Raw genomic sequence first — 17,121 nt, 5'->3', positions numbered from 1 at the left:
GAGTGGGTCTCCACCTGCCTCGATGCTGACTGCTGTGCAGGACCCCCAGCATCGGACCCAACCCCAAGGCGGTGTGGGAATTCAATGTCGTCCTCATTGGCACCAAGGAGCATTGATGATCAGCATCGGGCAAAGGCCATGAAGCATCAATCCCCCTCAACGCACGGTGCTTGGAGTTCCGGGGCACCAAGAATTCAGTCCCCAAGAACCGTCAGTGCCTGAAGGACTGCTTCCCCTCCATACAGGAGGTGCCGATGCGCAGGTCTCCTTGCAGCCATGACCAGGCACCCATCTCGACTCCTACAGTTCAGTCTGTTTCTGAACCGACACCACAGCCATCCCTGATGGCATCTCTCAATGAGTGCATCCATGCCATTCTCTCTGAGCTTAGCAGGGTTTTTACAACACGTCTGGGGTGCTTTCATCAGCCATGCCTTTTGCTGTTGCCCCGCAAGGCCCTCAGCCTGCTGTGAGGTCTCCAAAACCAGTGTCGCATTCTGCACCAGTGTCAACAGCCGCCTGTGTTGATGCCCCCACAACGTTGGTGGAGGAAGCATCACCAAAGTCAAGGATAGCACCACTACCACCTTGAGGCCCATCCCGAGGACACCAACACCAATGAGGAGCACTCATGGGAGTCTGAAGATCACCGGTACTTCTCAGAGAAGGAGTCCTATTGTATCCCATCTGATTCCTTCCCTCCAGAGGAAAGGAGAAAGTCTTCATCTGAGTGCCTTTCCTTCCCAGGCTTTGCTAGGGAAATGGCGGCTACTATTCCCATTCGTTTGGAGATGGAGGACGAACCCCGGGTTGAGATGTCCGAGGTTCTGTAATACGAATCTCCTCCTAGAGAGGCTGTGACGGTCCTCCTTCACCAGATCCTGAAACATATTCAGGTGAAAAACTGGGAGTCCCCTCTTTTGAGGACTCCCAATCTTGCCCCTCTGTCTTGCCCAAGAAGATACACACTATATATCTGATCAAAAGTTCTTCAGGGTTTGACAAGTCTCAGTTTCCTCGTCATTCCTTGGTGGTGGAATCTGCTTTCAAATGAGCAAGGAGTTCTAGGGACTATGCTTCAGTGCTCCCTGGCAGAGAAGCTAGAACTCTAGATTCTTTTGGGTGGAAGATGTATCAGGTCTCTATGCTTATCTCCCATATTCAATCAAATCAGTTCCACATGAGCCTATACTTGTGGAACTTGGTGTGCAGTATGTCTGATTTGGCAGATTGTCTCCTACAGGAGCAGGCCGATCACTTCACCAGTTGGACAAGGAGCAGAAGGCGTGTAGAAAGTTCTTGGCCAGTGGTGCCTATCATACCTTTAATGTGTCATCCAGGGTCTCTGCCCAGAGTTTAGCGATGCACAGGCTCTTATGGCTGCATATCTCTGACTTGGACCTGGTTGTCCAGAAGAGGTTGATGGATGTCATGTGCTTGGGAGATAACTTTCTTGGACACAAGGTGAAGGAGGTTGCTGACCTCATCAATAAACACTGACACCATTGACACTGTCTCCCGCCAGACGTTTTCGCACCTTCCTCCTCATTTAGGAGGTTTTGGGGAAAGTTGAAGAGCGGTCCCTACTACTCTCAGAGACGTAGGTACGCTCCTTCTTCTCACCAGCCTCAGCAGGCTCAATCCCAGTGCACTCATTCTTATTAACATGTGGTTGTTGTTTTTGGTGAGCCTAGTAGCTAGGGATTCCCACATCTGAGAATATAGCCTGGTCCTAGGAAAAAGTGATGATATTTACCTTTAGCAGGTATTCTCAGAGGACAGCAGGCCATTCATTCTCACATACCCTCCCACCTCCCCTTGGAGTTGTCACCTTTTTTTAGTATGCTACAATATTGTACAGATGGTCCTGCACTCTCGCAGCAGGTGGGATAGCACTCATGCATGCACAATGCAGACACTGCATGTGCTCTTAAAGCTCTAGTAGCTTGTTTAAGCTTTGCACTGGGCAACATAGATGATGTCACCCACATGTGAGAACGAATGGCCTGCTGTCCTTGGAGAATACCTGCTATGGGTAAGTAGCTTCATTTTACATACAGTAGTAACTTTGTAAAATAACTCTGTTGTTAGGGCCGGGCCAACCAGTATACAAGATTAAGCAGTCGCCTGGGGCAGCAACTTCTGGGGTGGGAGGGCAACTGCAATCAAAGCAAAACAATAGATCCTGACAGCTACAGGATAGGTGGGCAATTTTTAAATAACCTATTCACCTGGGTAAATGACTTTTGGAAATTGCCCTTATTATTTGTATGTGTGTGTTTAATATTTAATAACATGGTATCTTTGTCTTTGGGAGGGGGCCTGAAAGTTAATTGAGGGAATGGGTGTAAGGCTGAAAGTTTACCTAGGGTGCCCACTACCCTTGCACCGGTCCTGCTGGTTGCGTGCACAAGCCCTCAGTGCCAAAGGGAAAGTTCAGAAGGAGATACCCTTACAAAATGAGCTAGTTTTCCTGCACCAAACCCCATGGGGATTTTCAAAATCACTATCATCGAACTCTGGGTTACTTAGCTTCTGAATTAACAATTTCATAAACATATACCATCAGTGTTTAACCAGATAAAGGACATTAAATTTAGTGCCCCACTATGGTGGTCCATGTCACATGTCTATGTCAGTACCTAACAATCCCTTTCTTTTCTCAGGGAGATGTGGGAGAGCAGGGCCCCCATGGCCAGACTGGAGATAAGGTACGGAGGCATGAGTTGTTTCTTTTCCTAGTGACTAATTGCTTTGTCCACTTTTGATATGTTATATATAGTAAAGTAAGTAAAATTACAGTATAATCTTTTAATTGTATGAACTGCTTTAAACTTACTGTCATAAAACCACTGCTTGATTTTGCTTGATTTTCTCCGTGCATCACAAAGATTCTTCTGTGGACCAAATAGAAATGTATTCAAATAATATCAGCAGCTCTAATGTTGCATCTGACTAACACACTGCTAAAACTATAAGGAGCCTGTTAAGTGAGAATCTATTACCAATTTGTTGCCCAGAAAGATTCCTGAACAAGAGGTACATAATAATCCGGCTCTGCGCTACTCTGTAAGTATGCACAGATTTTTGATTAGCACATGCTTTGCAGGTGGGCATGCACATAGGCAGAGTCTGGGAAGGGCACACATTTACACATATAACTTCTAAAAAACTATTCGTTATGCATGTATCTCCCAAATCTAGTTGCAAGCATTTACATCATCTAGATTATTCAGAATGTATTCCAAAAACTGATCTGAGAACCAATAGTACATCTAACACTCAGCAACTTTACACTGGTCATTCAAAGTGTCGTTGTTCCACACTGACTACTGTAATGTCCTATTTCTGTGTCTCCCATCATCAGTACTTTAAGCCTTACAAGTTGCACAGAATGCTACTGCCCTTCTATTGACATGTTCCTCCAAATATGAACATATTTCCTTGGTCCTCTCCAACCTCCACTGGCTCCAGGTGGAATGGAGAGTCAAGTTTAAAGTGATTTCTATCATCCTCAAGATGCTAAATAATGCTTCACAGCCATTGCCACTAGCCTGTATGTCTACTGATCTGCAAAAAACCTGCAATCTTCGATGAAGAGGTTATTGAGGTACCGTCCTGAGTAATCAGATCATCAATATATTGCTGGACCAAAACCTTGGGACTCATTTTCCCTGATCTATGATCTGTAAAGAGCTACAATTTCTTTATGAAGATGTGTTTAAACAGGTATGCGAGTAAGAGACATAGCCACAAAAATATTTCTTATTTGAACCTGACCACCTAAGACCTACAGGTTCAATCTCATTAATCCCAATGGCCCAGTAGACAGAGTTAAGGCATGATGTTCGAGCTTATACGAAAGATGCATTGTTAAGCTATTAGTTCATTGACCCATTTTATTATCTATTACTGTACTTTGTGACCTATAATTCTACACTTTGCATGCAGAATTATTGCTGAGAATAGCAGATTGTGTGGCATAGAAATTGTTAAAGAAATAAATGCACGTATCTACACCCGTTTATACTAGCATTCCATAAAGGAAAATAGGTGCCTAATTTCCTTTATAGAAAAGGTTCCAAATGGGCCACCTTCTTTATAGATTTGATCTCTAAATACATGTTAATAATAGCAATAAGATATTCTAGGTGTAAAAATATGTTATAGCTGTATGCCATGGAGGGTCTTTTCCCCCATGGCACTTTTGTAAAAGTTTTAAAAACTACCGTTATAAAGTATGTTTAGGTGTGTGTGAAATTTAATAAAATATTGTATTTAATTAAATAAAAAATCTTTTTCTTGTTAATTTTGATAGAAGATTAGGTCATTAATAAATAGGATATTAGCTTAATTTGACCGATAATTAAGATATTTTACCCAGGTTAGTATTGTAACATTGTTAAAGTTGGGGTAACGATGGCGACAATTGGCTGGGATACAAAAACGGGACTCTCAACTGATAGAATAAAAGATTTAATGACGGGGGGCAGGTTATTTGTGAACCAATCTATGGAAGTGGATTGGTCTGACATTTCAAAACTGCATAAATACGTTATCCGTACTGAATTACATGCCTTTACATTGGTAGAATACTGTCATGCGCAGAGGGTACCTCGTGGTCTCCGGTTAATTAAGGAACCTCGTTTCCTTGATGATTTAGATTATGTGTTAAAATGGAATGAGTTAATTTCACGCTGCTCTCTAGATTTAATGCTGCTCACAGTTGATAAATTACATAAACAAGTTAGTGATTCAAAAGTAGATTTGGATAAAAAGTTAGAAGAAATGAAAGGATTAATTACTTTGGATGTCTTTGAGAAGCAATATAGAGAACATCTATCAGCTGTAGAAAAATATACAACGGAGATTAGACAACAAAAAATTAAGAAATATAAACGAGATGAGGGGGATTATACGAAAGGCTATGTATACCCTTGGATGGATCATTCACGAAAATCACGTAGAAATAGGAAAAATAAAAAGGTGACATTTCTGAATACATCTAGTGATTCATCCGGAGAGGAAACAACTAAGGTTAGCCAGGAGTTGGAAATTCCCTCTAATGATAGTCGATCAGGAAATCGGATAGATAGTACTGCGGTGTTACCTGCAGCCCCTTTAGTAACTCGAAGTCGGAGAGGACGGAAGAATTGAGTTTAGTAGTAAACATTTCCTCTAAAGATTTGACAGAAGCCCAATTATCGGTTTTGTCTATGGGTTTATCGTTCGTCCCTACTGCTCTCTATGATGCATTTTCAGTGAGATTTCATTTACATAAATTCTTTCGAAAATTAAAACTTCGTGCATTTTTTGATAACAAACCGGAGAATGAAGGAGTGGAGACCAAGGATACTAAAGTATCATTTTTTGACAAATATAAATTACCATCTTTATGGTTGCCGCCTGGAGCGACTGATCCTGCGGTGGATACTTTTCAAAAATTGGTTATGAGAGATATAGAGGCTCTGGAACAACATTTCACTCCGGTTTTTTATAATTTGACCAAATTGCAGAAATCAGCGATGCAAGATTTAAAACAGGATGACTCTATTGTGATAACTCGCGCTGATAAGGGGGGCGCAGTTGTAGTACAGGACACTAGTCAATATATACGAGAAGCTCTATCTCAATTATTCGATGGAACCTCTTATGAATTATTAACATCTGATCCCTCGGAGGAATTTGCTCAACAAGTTAAAGTAATGCTGGAAACAGCTAGGGCCCGTGATATCATTTCTGTGAAAGAATTTAAATATTTACTACGTAGGAAATTTAATGTTCCCACCATCTATTTTCTACCGAAAATTCACAAGTCGGCTAAAAATCCACCAGGGAGACCTATTGTTTCTTGTGTAGGGTCCCTTTTTGAACCATTGTCTCAATTTTTAGAATATCATCTACATTCACATATGGTACGTATACAATCGTACATCAAGGATTCTGGAGAGATGCTAGAATTTTTGAATGGGATACAGATTCCATGTGATCAACCGTGCATTATGCTGACATTGGATGTAACGTCCCTTTATACAAGTATTCCACAGAAGGCGTGTATACAGATAATAAAAAGTGCTTTAGAACAACAAGATTTATCTCAATCTAGGATCCAGTTATTGTTGCATATGGCGTCGTTTGTTATAGAGAAAAATTATTTCCGTTTTAGGGATCAATTTTTTCTACAAGTAAAAGGAGTTGCCATGGGAGCTACAGTTGCTCCTGTGGTAGCCTGTCTATATATGGCGCTGTTTGAATCTTTATATGTCTATACATCTATACATAGTATTGGTCATTTGATCACTTGGAAAAGATACATTGACGACATATTTATTATCTGGTCTGGTTCCGAGACTGAGTTACATGCTTTTGTGGAATATTTGAATGGATGTGATTCTAATATTCGTTTGATAATACAATCCATAGGGTCCAAAGTACAATTTTTGGACATAGAGATAGAATTGTCTAATGGTCGGTTTACTACAGGAGTGTTTAGGAAAGCCACAGATAGGAATGCTATCTTGCATTTTAATAGTCATCATCCTAGGAAATTAAAGGAAAGTATCCCCATAGGACAGTTTCTAAGGATTAAGCGGTTATGCTCTAGTCCGGTGCAATTTAACCAACAGGCCACTTCTATGGCGAAAAGATTTCAGCAGCGTGGATATCCACAGTACGCTATAAAATCAGCTCATAAAAGAGCTAAATATGCTCAAAGATGCTGGTTGAACCACGAGGTATCCCCTGTTAATATGCAGAGTTCGCAAGTCAACTGTATCCTTCCATTTTATAAGCAAACAAGAGATATACAAGATATTATTCTTAAACACTGGTCGGTATTATCTCTTCACCATAGTTTACAGATTAAACCTAGATTTGCTTGTAATCGTGAGAGGAATTTAGGTGAAATTTTATCAAAAAAGAAATTTTACCAATATGTTAACTATCAGGAAGAAGGGGGACATACTTGTTGTAATGCCTGTGTGTATTGTAGATATGCTTTATGCACCGATCGAATATGGGTACAATCTTTAAATAGATACTTTATATTGCGATCTAATACTAACTGTAACACACAAAATGTAGTGTATGCAATATGTTGTCCTTGTCAACTTTGGTACATAGGGGAAACCACAAGGAAAATTAAATTACGTATTGCTCAACATCTGAGTAATATTCGATTGCAGAAAGTGGAGACACCATTGGTCAGCCATTGGTTACAACATAATCATTCAGTAGATGATCTGAGGTTTGTGATCATTAATAATATGCAGGGTGGTTATGGTAATGTAGAAAGTGAATTGATTCGTAGAGAGCAGCGATTTATTTTTAATTGGAGGACTGTGCACCCATATGGCCTGAATAAAGAGGTTGATTGGGCTTTATTGATGTCTGTATAAGAATGGTGGTTTAAGTAAAGTTAGATCGTTCAATCTATCCTGATGACGTAAATTCTCAGAAGGGATTTCCTGTTTTGAACTCAGTGTTCTAAATGTCGCTGGTAAGACTTGAAAAAAACTTTTTTGTAATAGAGTTTACGATTTATGTTTTGTTGAGTGTTGTTATATGTTTGTATATAGGATCTCCTGATGAAGTTTGAATGAAACACGGCCTGTGTAGAGATCTGTGGATGTATTTGTTTAAATTTGAACATCATCGTGAAGAAAATCCGATAGAACAATTCGGTTAGAGTGGAGTCACTCATTTGTTGAGATTATTGACCAACTCTGTGGACTATACTATATACTTCACTTCGCCTTGGATTTTGTGTACCAACGAACTAATTAAGGATACTCTTCCATGAACTATATAGAACATTTCGTCGTTAGCGATGAAGACAGATAAGTCATGTGACTTTAATGATGCTTTATGTTTGTGAGAAATAGCATACAGAGTATCATAGGCGGTAATATAGATTATAAGTATGTTTAGGTGTGTGTGAAATTTAATAAAATATTGTATTTAATTAAATAAAAAATCTTTTTCTTGTTAATTTTGATAGAAGATTAGGTCATTAATAAATAGGATATTAGCTTAATTTGACCGATAATTAAGATATTTTACCCAGGTTAGTATTGTAATTATTGCAAAAGATACATTTGAGAGATGCTTTATAACGGTAGTTTTTAAAACTTTTACAAAAGTGCCATGGGGGAAAAGACCCTCCATGGCATACAGCTATAACATATTTTTACACCTAGAATATCTTATTGCTATTATTAACATGTATTTAGAGATCAAATCTATAAAGAAGGTGGCCCATTTGGAACCTTTTCTATAAAGGAAATTAGGCACCTATTTTCCTTTATGGAATGCTAGTATAAACGGGTGTAGATACGTGCATTTATTTCTTTAACAATTTCTATGCCACACAATCTGCTATTCTCAGCAATAATTCTGCATGCAAAGTGTAGAATTATAGGTCACAAAGTACAGTAATAGATAATAAAATGGGTCAATGAACTAATAGCTTAACAATGCATCTTTCGTATAAGCTCGAACATCATGCCTTAACTCTGTCTACTGGGCCATTGGGATTAATGAGATTGAACCTGTAGGTCTTAGGTGGTCAGGTTCAAATAAGAAATATTTTTGTGGCTATGTCTCTTACTCGCATACCTGTTTAAACACATCTTCATAAAGAAATTGTAGCTCTTTACAGATCATAGATCAGGGAAAATGAGTCCCAAGGTTTTGGTCCAGCAATATATTGATGATCTGATTACTCAGGACGGTACCTCAATAACCTCTTCATCGAAGATTGCAGGTTTTTTGCAGATCAGTAGACATACAGGCTAGTGGCAATGGCTGTGAAGCATTATTTAGCATCTTGAGGATGATAGAAATCACTTTAAACTTGACTCTCCATTCCACCTGGAGCCAGTGGAGGTTGGAGAGGACCAAGGAAATATGTTCATATTTGGAGGAACATGTCAATAGAAGGGCAGTAGCATTCTGTGCAACTTGTAAGGCTTAAAGTACTGATGATGGGAGACACAGAAATAGGACATTACAGTAGTCAGTGTGGAACAACGACACTTTGAATGACCAGTGTAAAGTTGCTGAGTGTTAGATGTACTATTGGTTCTCAGATCAGTTTTTGGAATACATTCTGAATAATCTAGATGATGTAAATGCTTGCAACTAGATTTGGGAGATACATGCATAACGAATAGTTTTTTAGAAGTTATATGTGTAAATGTGTGCCCTTCCCAGACTCTGCCTATGTGCATGCCCACCTGCAAAGCATGTGCTAATCAAAAATCTGTGCATACTTACAGAGTAGCGCAGAGCCGGATTATTATTTACAAGTGTTCATATACATGCATATATGACTTGAATACCAGCATTTGCATGTGTATGTGCCACCAAATTTTAGGTGGGTCCTTACAGGATTACATAGTGGAGCGGAGGAGTAGCTTAATGGTTAGTGCTTCAGGCTTTGATCCTCGTGACCTAACAGTGATGCCATGATTTGTATGAACTAATTTTAAATCCTTGGTTTGTAAATGAGTTTGGATTATAAATTGCATTTATAATACAATGATCATCACTAGATTACCACCAGATGGCAGCAGATCACATAAAAATGGTATAGATTGAAGAAAGCACAAAATACTAGACAATGATAGAAAACAATATGGGAGAATTCATGATAAATGTTTATCAGAGGACGGTTTCATTGTCACTAGGTGAGCAAGAGAAGGGATTTTGATTACATGGGTTAGAGTCCTACTTGCTAAAGGTTTTCTCCTATGTGGTGTCCATGGGGGCAAATGCTTAGTAAATATGAGGCCTTTAGCTCTAGAAACACTATAAATTTTCTGCATCAATTTGTGAATATACCATGTTAAAATGGAATTTTCATTGAAAAGATTAAATTAACAACTTCTGTAGGTGTTTCTAGAATTGTCAAAGCACCTTTATGAGTTAGTTGAACATTGAGAATTTATCTTCTATGATACTGACTTTGAAGTCAATTAAAGTGCATTAATAAATGTTAAATGCTGGTGTTATCAAACACCCGCAGTTAATGGTGGAAACTAGTTTGCGATAAATGTTATTGTAAAATCTATGCTAATAATAGAACACTGTACAAAAATATTCAGTTTGCTACCTATTGTGAAAGTTCACTCGTTAAATTGCACAAAATTATCACAGATGCATTAAAGTATTAAAAGCCCAGTTTTAGAAAGAACATGGAGATGGGAATCAAAATGCCCAGATCAGGATGTGCACAATGCCAAACACAGAACCTTTTGTGAAATACATGAAAAAGCGTGCAGAACACACACCCAGCAGGAGCACTGATTTTTCAAAATTGAACATAGAGAAAAAGTTTGTTCTTCTTTGCACCATATGTGTTGGGGAGCAGCCCTCCAAAATAACTACTCCTGCTCTCTATGCACACCCTGACCACTGCCCCCACCCTGACATTGATACCCCCCACCAACTTCCTCCAGCATCCTATTCCCCCCCCCCCCAGGTACAAAGAAACCTTGATGCTCCCAGGGCAAACACCCCCAGCCCTCTCCCCCCCCAAATTCTACCTTGATTCTTGGTGTCTAGGTGGAAGCACAAGCAATGCCCCAGGTTCAAGATGGCCCACATGACCCCTAGCAATAATCTTGCAGTACTATTGTTAGGGGTCAGGCCACCAAATAAGGACAAAAGCAATCATATGCAGGGGGCACTTGTTGCTAGAGGTAGGGAACAGATGCCTGATGCATGCTTGCTGCTGAGAAGGGTTCTTTCTCTGAGGACAAGCAAGCATGATATTCTCACATATGGGTGACATTACCTGACAGAGTCCGGTGCAGCCACCACCAAAGTGTATTGCCACTTTAAGTCTTTTTTAAGGCAGTGCCCTCACTGTGCATGCACGGGTGCCTTCCTGTCCAATACTCGAGTGCAGAACCGTCACTTTTTCATTTTCGGCAGTATTATCGATCTCTCCTCAGCACATCATTTATTTTGCCTTTTTGGTCCCTTTTCAAGTTAAACTTTACATTTTCTTCATAATTATTTCTTTTTGTCATAGTTTAACTCATTATAATGATTAGACTTAAATTGTCTATATTTCATAACAGCGATGTGTATTCTTGTAGAAGGCAACATGGGGGTTGAGTCACTAAAGACTATTATCATTTAGCATGTTGGCTAAAGCCTAGCAATGAACATAGGCAAAGTGAGTCTAATCATTAATGATTTAGTGCTGTTGAAAACACATTCTAAATTGGACATGTAGACTCTTGCTAAAAATCAGTATGAACACAAACACATACTATGCATGTGGCCTAGTAACACTTCTTTCTGCTAGAAATCTAAGTGTAGGATGGAATAGCGGTAATGATACCGTTGGGGCATTTTTATTTCTTTCATTCAAAGGTCAAAGCCCCTGCAAGAGAAACATTTACATTTTTTATGATAAATCTGTTGCAGGGAGAGGCTGGCCTCCCAGGGTCTGCAGGGTTACCTGGACGGAGAGGTGAAAAGGGAGACCAGGTAAGTGCTTGCAGAAGAAAATAAGTGTTTATAGACTCGAAGTAGAGATATAAACAGAAGAGAAACTTCATGTGAAAATCTTGCAGTTTGGAATTTGCATTTAGAGCCCAGTTTTAAGAAGCCTCTGCTTAAGACACTAATCAGCATCTTTAGCAGCAGATTTCTCAAAGTTTAGCTCTAGTCGAAAATGTATTTCAGAGATATCAGTGGAAATATTGTAGCATTTTCAATTCATAAAAATGTCCATGTGAAATTATTGTAATATTTTCAATGCATAAAAATGTCCATGCAGAATAAGTGGCAAATGTTTGGGAAATCTGTCTGTGTGAATGTTCAGTGTCATTGAGTTATACTGGAGAGAAAGAGAAATACTATTACAGGTACAAATAACAGGAGGCCTCTGGGCCAGAGGCAAAGTCAGGTTATGATGACGGCGGGGGGGGGGGGGGGGGGGGGAGACAGACTTTTGCAAAATAGGTGCCGGTTAGTGTCAGCCAAGCAGCAGTACCGCTGTTCTCACTCAGGTGGTAGGGCTAGGTACAGTTGTAGGTAGGGGGGGTTTGGGGGCTCAGCACACAAGGTAAGGGAGCTATGCACCTGGGAGCAATTTCTGAAGTCCACTGCAGTGCCCCCTAGGGTGCCCGGTTGGTGTCTTGGCATGTCAGGGGTTCTAGCTAAATCATTTTCAATATTGGGCCTATCGTTTTTTTAACTGAGTCTGCAGGTGTCTTTTATTGGGCATAATTTATTGGATGCAGTTTGTTAAAAGTTCAAGCCAAAAGCCAAACAAAGTATAATTGTCTTCCTTATGAAATAGGGGAAACATGCATAAAACAAAATATCTGGACCTAAAAGGAATAATGTAACGAGGGACGAGCTTGTAGAACAGTGTTTTACATGCTTAAGTAGGTTCTTTTTGTCTGATATATATGCACATAAAAAGCAAGGGGGCAGAGAAGTCATAGCACATACTTTTAAATAACGTATGCATAAGCATTCCTGGGGGAGGAGAATAGGCAGAGGGGTCTGGATTAGCAAAAGTTTAGATACACCCTGGTCCACTTGTCTGGTTAAATGAATCTCTAAGTAAACAGAAGCCAGCATAACCTCTACATGATACAAAGGTAAACATAATCCCCCCAATAGACAGCGGCAGACAGAGCTTTGACTACCCGTCATTGGCGTTAAACCCAGATATTCAGTGCCAGGCTGTTTCCAGCGACTGGCATTAAATATCTGGCAGTTTTTTGGCTGATAAAAACTTAACCAGTTAAGCCAATATTCAGCACTGACTAGTTAAGTTGTTAGCAGTTAAAGATAGGAGCGCTGTATATGCAATTTGATTTAAGCACTAAACTTATCTGATCAGGCGCTGAATATCGACACCTAACTGGATAAGTCACACAACATAGCCGGTTTTGTGGTAGGTGCTAACTGCAAATATTCAGCTGGAGATTTATCTCCCATTGAATATTTGTAGCTAGCTGCAAAAATGGTATTGAACTGGTCAGCGGCCGTTTCTGATCGGTTAAATAGCAATGAAGATTGGGAGGACTGAGGTTAATTTTCAAAGGGAGTTATCCAGGTAGGAGTGGTTCTTACCTGAAAAGCTGACTAGGTCCAGCCTGGATATTCATTGGCATATATCTAGTTAAGTAGTAGTAGTAGTAGATAGTACCACTGAACATCTGTGCAGACTGCCATGGCACTATCCAGGTGGTCCAGGAGCAGAGTCAGTGTGGAGCCGAGAATAATCTGGGCACCAGTATTCAGTGGCGGTACCCAGATAGCTATCCAATTAACCATTAACCTAGGATAGCAAAAACAATTATATTCTGTATCCACTCTTTCACTTCTGTTCTGTTGTTGTTATTGCTATTTTCCTTTGTTTCGTTTTTTTTGCATGCAGGGTGAAAGAGGACTGATTGGATTTACTGGATTGAAAGGTGACAAAGGACAAAAGGTGCAGATATATATTGCATATGTTTTCTTCAAAGGTTGACCTCAGTAAAATCCAACAGAGTGTGCATATATCGCCGTACTGGTGGCTGTACCCCAGAGAATGCATTGAAATTATGAGATCTAAGTTTACTTGTTTTAAATTTATTAAGAATTAGTAATATTTATATTGTGCATCAGTGTAAACATTGCTGGACAAAAAAAAATTTCCCCTACATGATCTCTCTCCTAATAATTCCTAGCATCCTGTTTGCTTTTTTGGCCGCCACCACACACTAGGCAAAAGATTTCAGCGTACTGTCTACAATGACACCTAGGTCTTTTTCTTGAGTGCTGACTCCTAAGATGAACCCTAGCATCAGATAACTATGATTTGGATTATTCCCAAAATGCATAACTTTGCATTTGTCTACATTAAACTTCATCTTCCATTTGGATGCATAGTCCTCCAGTTTCCTAAGGTCTTCCTGCAATTTTTTACAATCCACATGCGTTTTGACAACTTTGAATAGTTTTGTGTCTGCAAATTTAATCACCTCACTCGTCGTTCCAATTTCCAGATCATTTATAAATATGTTAAATAGCACCGGTCCCAGTATAGATCCCTGCGGCACTCCACTATTCACCCTCTACCATCCAAACAAAGCAGAACCTTAGCAATCTTTTCAGATATATTTGGTGCTACATACAACTGAAAAAGAAAATTGTATAAATGAGCATCAGTAGTGGTTTTAGATGTACAAGTATAAGATGTGATATTGTAAAATTGCATGTCCATGAGGAGATAATTAGGGAGCCAGTTTCTGAAACCAAACGTTCCTCACGTCCAAAGAAGTTAGCTGAGGGCAATGCATGATTCAAAGCAGATATAAATGCCAACAGGAAAGTTTTCCAAGATTTATGGCCTTTTAAATATAGAATACATGTGTATTGTGATGGACTGCCCAAACCACTTTCAAATCATGCCTCCTTTAAATTTCTACATTCTTCTGTATGTAGGTACAAGTAGCAGCTTTTCTATAATAACTACGTATGGTGATTTACACTTTTCACATGTGAAGATCAGTGTTTACGTTTTCAAATATTTACTCCAAAAGGCATGAGCAGTCTTTGTCCCAATTTTCAAAACTTGACATGAGTTTATCCATATGAAAAGTCATTTTGAAACTCGTCCCCCTCCTATTGCAGGTAAATATGTACACTGAAATAGTATGTATATTTTTACCCATGGGAAAAGTGAGTAATGGTGAAATGTCAGAGAGGTAAAGTAAATACAGGAATTTCATTTTGAAATCCTGCTGATGCCCAGATGCTCAAAACGCTGACGCTGTTCGGAACAGCATCTGAGAAATACCGCCCAATCAGCGCTGCAGCACAGCTCATAAACGCTCATCACTGACATGCAAATTTAGGCAGTGTTTCCAGTTCTGTGGAAGAATTGTACCTGAGCATGCGCTCAAGAGCTGTGTGTTGAGCACATGCCCAACTACAATTCAGAAAATCCATGACCTGTCAAACAACCTTGGTGGTCCAGACTTCCATCCCTCCCAGACCCCCACCTTATGTGATAGTTAAATCCAGGATGCACTGGGTAGGGCACCACCATTTTGAGGAGGTTCCCGGCAAGAGGGGGGGGGAGTCCTAGTCCCTCCTCCTTCATCAAAGTAGAAGGGGTTTGGGCTGCTAGACCACCAGGACTAACCTTCTGGATGGGGGGGGGGGGGGCATGACAAGGGATCCCACTGGACCACCAGGGCTTTATTTAGTTTCAGTGGTTCTGGGGTCCAGTGGACCACCAAGGATGGAAGTCTGGTGGAGGTGAAGAGGGAGACCTGGGAGGGATGAAAGTCTTTGGTGTGGAGGGGTCTGGGGTCCACTGGACCACCAGGGATGGAAGTCTTTGCTGTGGGGGGGGGGGGTCTGGGGTCCACTGGACCACCGGGGATAGAAGTCTGGTGGAGGTGAGGATGGGGGTCTGGGAGGGATGAATGTCTTTGCTGTGGAGGGTCTGGGGTCCACTGGACTATCAGGGCTGTGATGGCAGGTCTCTCTATTCCTCTCCTGTTTGGCAAACCCAAACTCCAGCTCCAAGCTGGTGTAGGGTTTGCTGCAGGAGGAATGCACTTGTTTGGCACACTGCCCGCTGAGCATTGGAGAGGAATGTGGGAGGCCCTCAGTAGCTTGTATTTGCATGCTTATTGCACTTAGAGCTGGCAAGCTCACTATTTCACACGCTCGCCAGCTCTGAGAATTCCGTGGGAGTAAATGCGGGCATTAGTCTGGCACTAATGGCCTCTAGCGCCCGCATTTGCTTCTAAGCATCACGGCCTGAGTGACGTAATGCATGTATTTTGTACCTGCTCCAAAATAAGTACAAAGGCCAGGGGTACTGTGTAATGGCATCTCTCAGTCCACATTTTCAAAAGGGAACGTTAAGCCCCAGAGAAAGAAAGCAAATGATCCCCTTTATCAAACCATGTACGCATGCCCAGTTTCCATGAAAACATGCTCTTTATACATATTTCATAAAAAGCGAAAGTGTTTGCTCTCCCGGTTATAGATGTCCATACACACACACATTTGTGCACATGCATGGCCATACAGACAGTAACAGCAGGAGGGCTGCAGCTGGAGTCATGTGGGTGCCAGAGCACCCAAGCCCTGTCATCAAAAGAACGACTGGCAGGCCCCCCAAAAAACACTCCTTCCACTCCCTCTTCTCTGCTCCACCTACATGTTTTCAGTACATTAGGGGCTGGTCCAAATTCCAGTGATATGTAGCAGTATAGGTTTGTAAAGCTATGGAGGGGATAGGCGCCGACTCCGTGGGTGCTGTGGGTGCTCGAGCACCCCCAATATTTCACCCACTGGAAGTTCGTTCCCTCCCTCCCTCCCTCCGAGTTCCAGGGTCATCGTCCCTCCCTTCCTTCCTCCCTCCCTTCGAGTTCCAGGCCCCTCCCTCCGAATTTTAAAAGTCATCTTGACTTACCTCATCGGGGTTACGGCGGCCGGCAGCAGCGGTAAAAAGCATTCAGGCTCAGCACTTAGTTCAGTTTTCCCTTCTCTCTCTCTCTGCTCTGGTCACACCTTCATTTTCTGTTTCTGCAAGGGTGGAACCAGAGCTGAGAGAGAGAGAGAAGGGAAAACTGAACTAAGGGCCGAGCCTGCACGCTTTTTACCGCTGCTGCTGGCCGCCGTAACCCCAACGAGGTAAGTCAAGATGACTTTTAAAATTCGGAGGGAAGGGCCTGGAACTCGAAGGGAGGGACGATGACCCTGGAACTCGGAGGGAGGGGAGGGGAGGACCTGTGGAACTGGGAGGGAGGGGGGAAGGGAGGGAAGACCCTGTGGAACTCGGAGGGAGGGAGGACCTGGGAGGGAGGGAGAGAGGGGGGGACCCTGGAACGCAGAGGGATGGAGGGAGGGAGGGAGGGGGGACCCTCGAACTCGGAGGGGGGAGAATGGGAGGGAGGGGGACCCTGTGGAACTGGGAGGAGACCCTGGAACTGGGAAGGGGGAGGGGGACCCTGGAACTCAGAGAAAGGGAGGGGGACCCTGGAACTCAAAGAGAGGGGGGAGGGAAAGGAGAGAGAGAGGGGAGGGAGGAGGCCTGGAACTCAGAGGGAGGTGGAGGGGGGATGAGTGAGGGGGGACGAGGGG

At 41.6% G+C, this 17,121-nt stretch overlaps 1 protein-coding gene across 1 annotated transcript in view; it reads left to right on the top strand.

Annotated features, from left to right (window-relative positions):
* COL22A1 (collagen type XXII alpha 1 chain) overlaps positions 1 to 17,121 on the top strand; it is a 743,309-nt gene that overhangs the window by 505,857 nt on the left and 220,331 nt on the right. Inside the window, exons 28-30 of the mRNA XM_030219538.1 lie at positions 2,667 to 2,711; positions 11,440 to 11,502; positions 13,412 to 13,465. Of these exons, the coding sequence (XP_030075398.1) occupies positions 2,667 to 2,711; positions 11,440 to 11,502; positions 13,412 to 13,465 (162 nt within the window). The remainder of the gene's footprint in view (positions 1 to 2,666; positions 2,712 to 11,439; positions 11,503 to 13,411; positions 13,466 to 17,121) is intronic.

Source organism: Microcaecilia unicolor, chromosome 1 (genome assembly GCF_901765095.1).
Source record: "Microcaecilia unicolor chromosome 1, aMicUni1.1, whole genome shotgun sequence".
Lineage (NCBI taxonomy): Eukaryota > Metazoa > Chordata > Amphibia > Gymnophiona > Siphonopidae > Microcaecilia > Microcaecilia unicolor.
The sequence above is the reverse complement of the archived record's forward strand: the minus strand, read 5'-3'. Positions and strand labels throughout refer to the sequence as shown.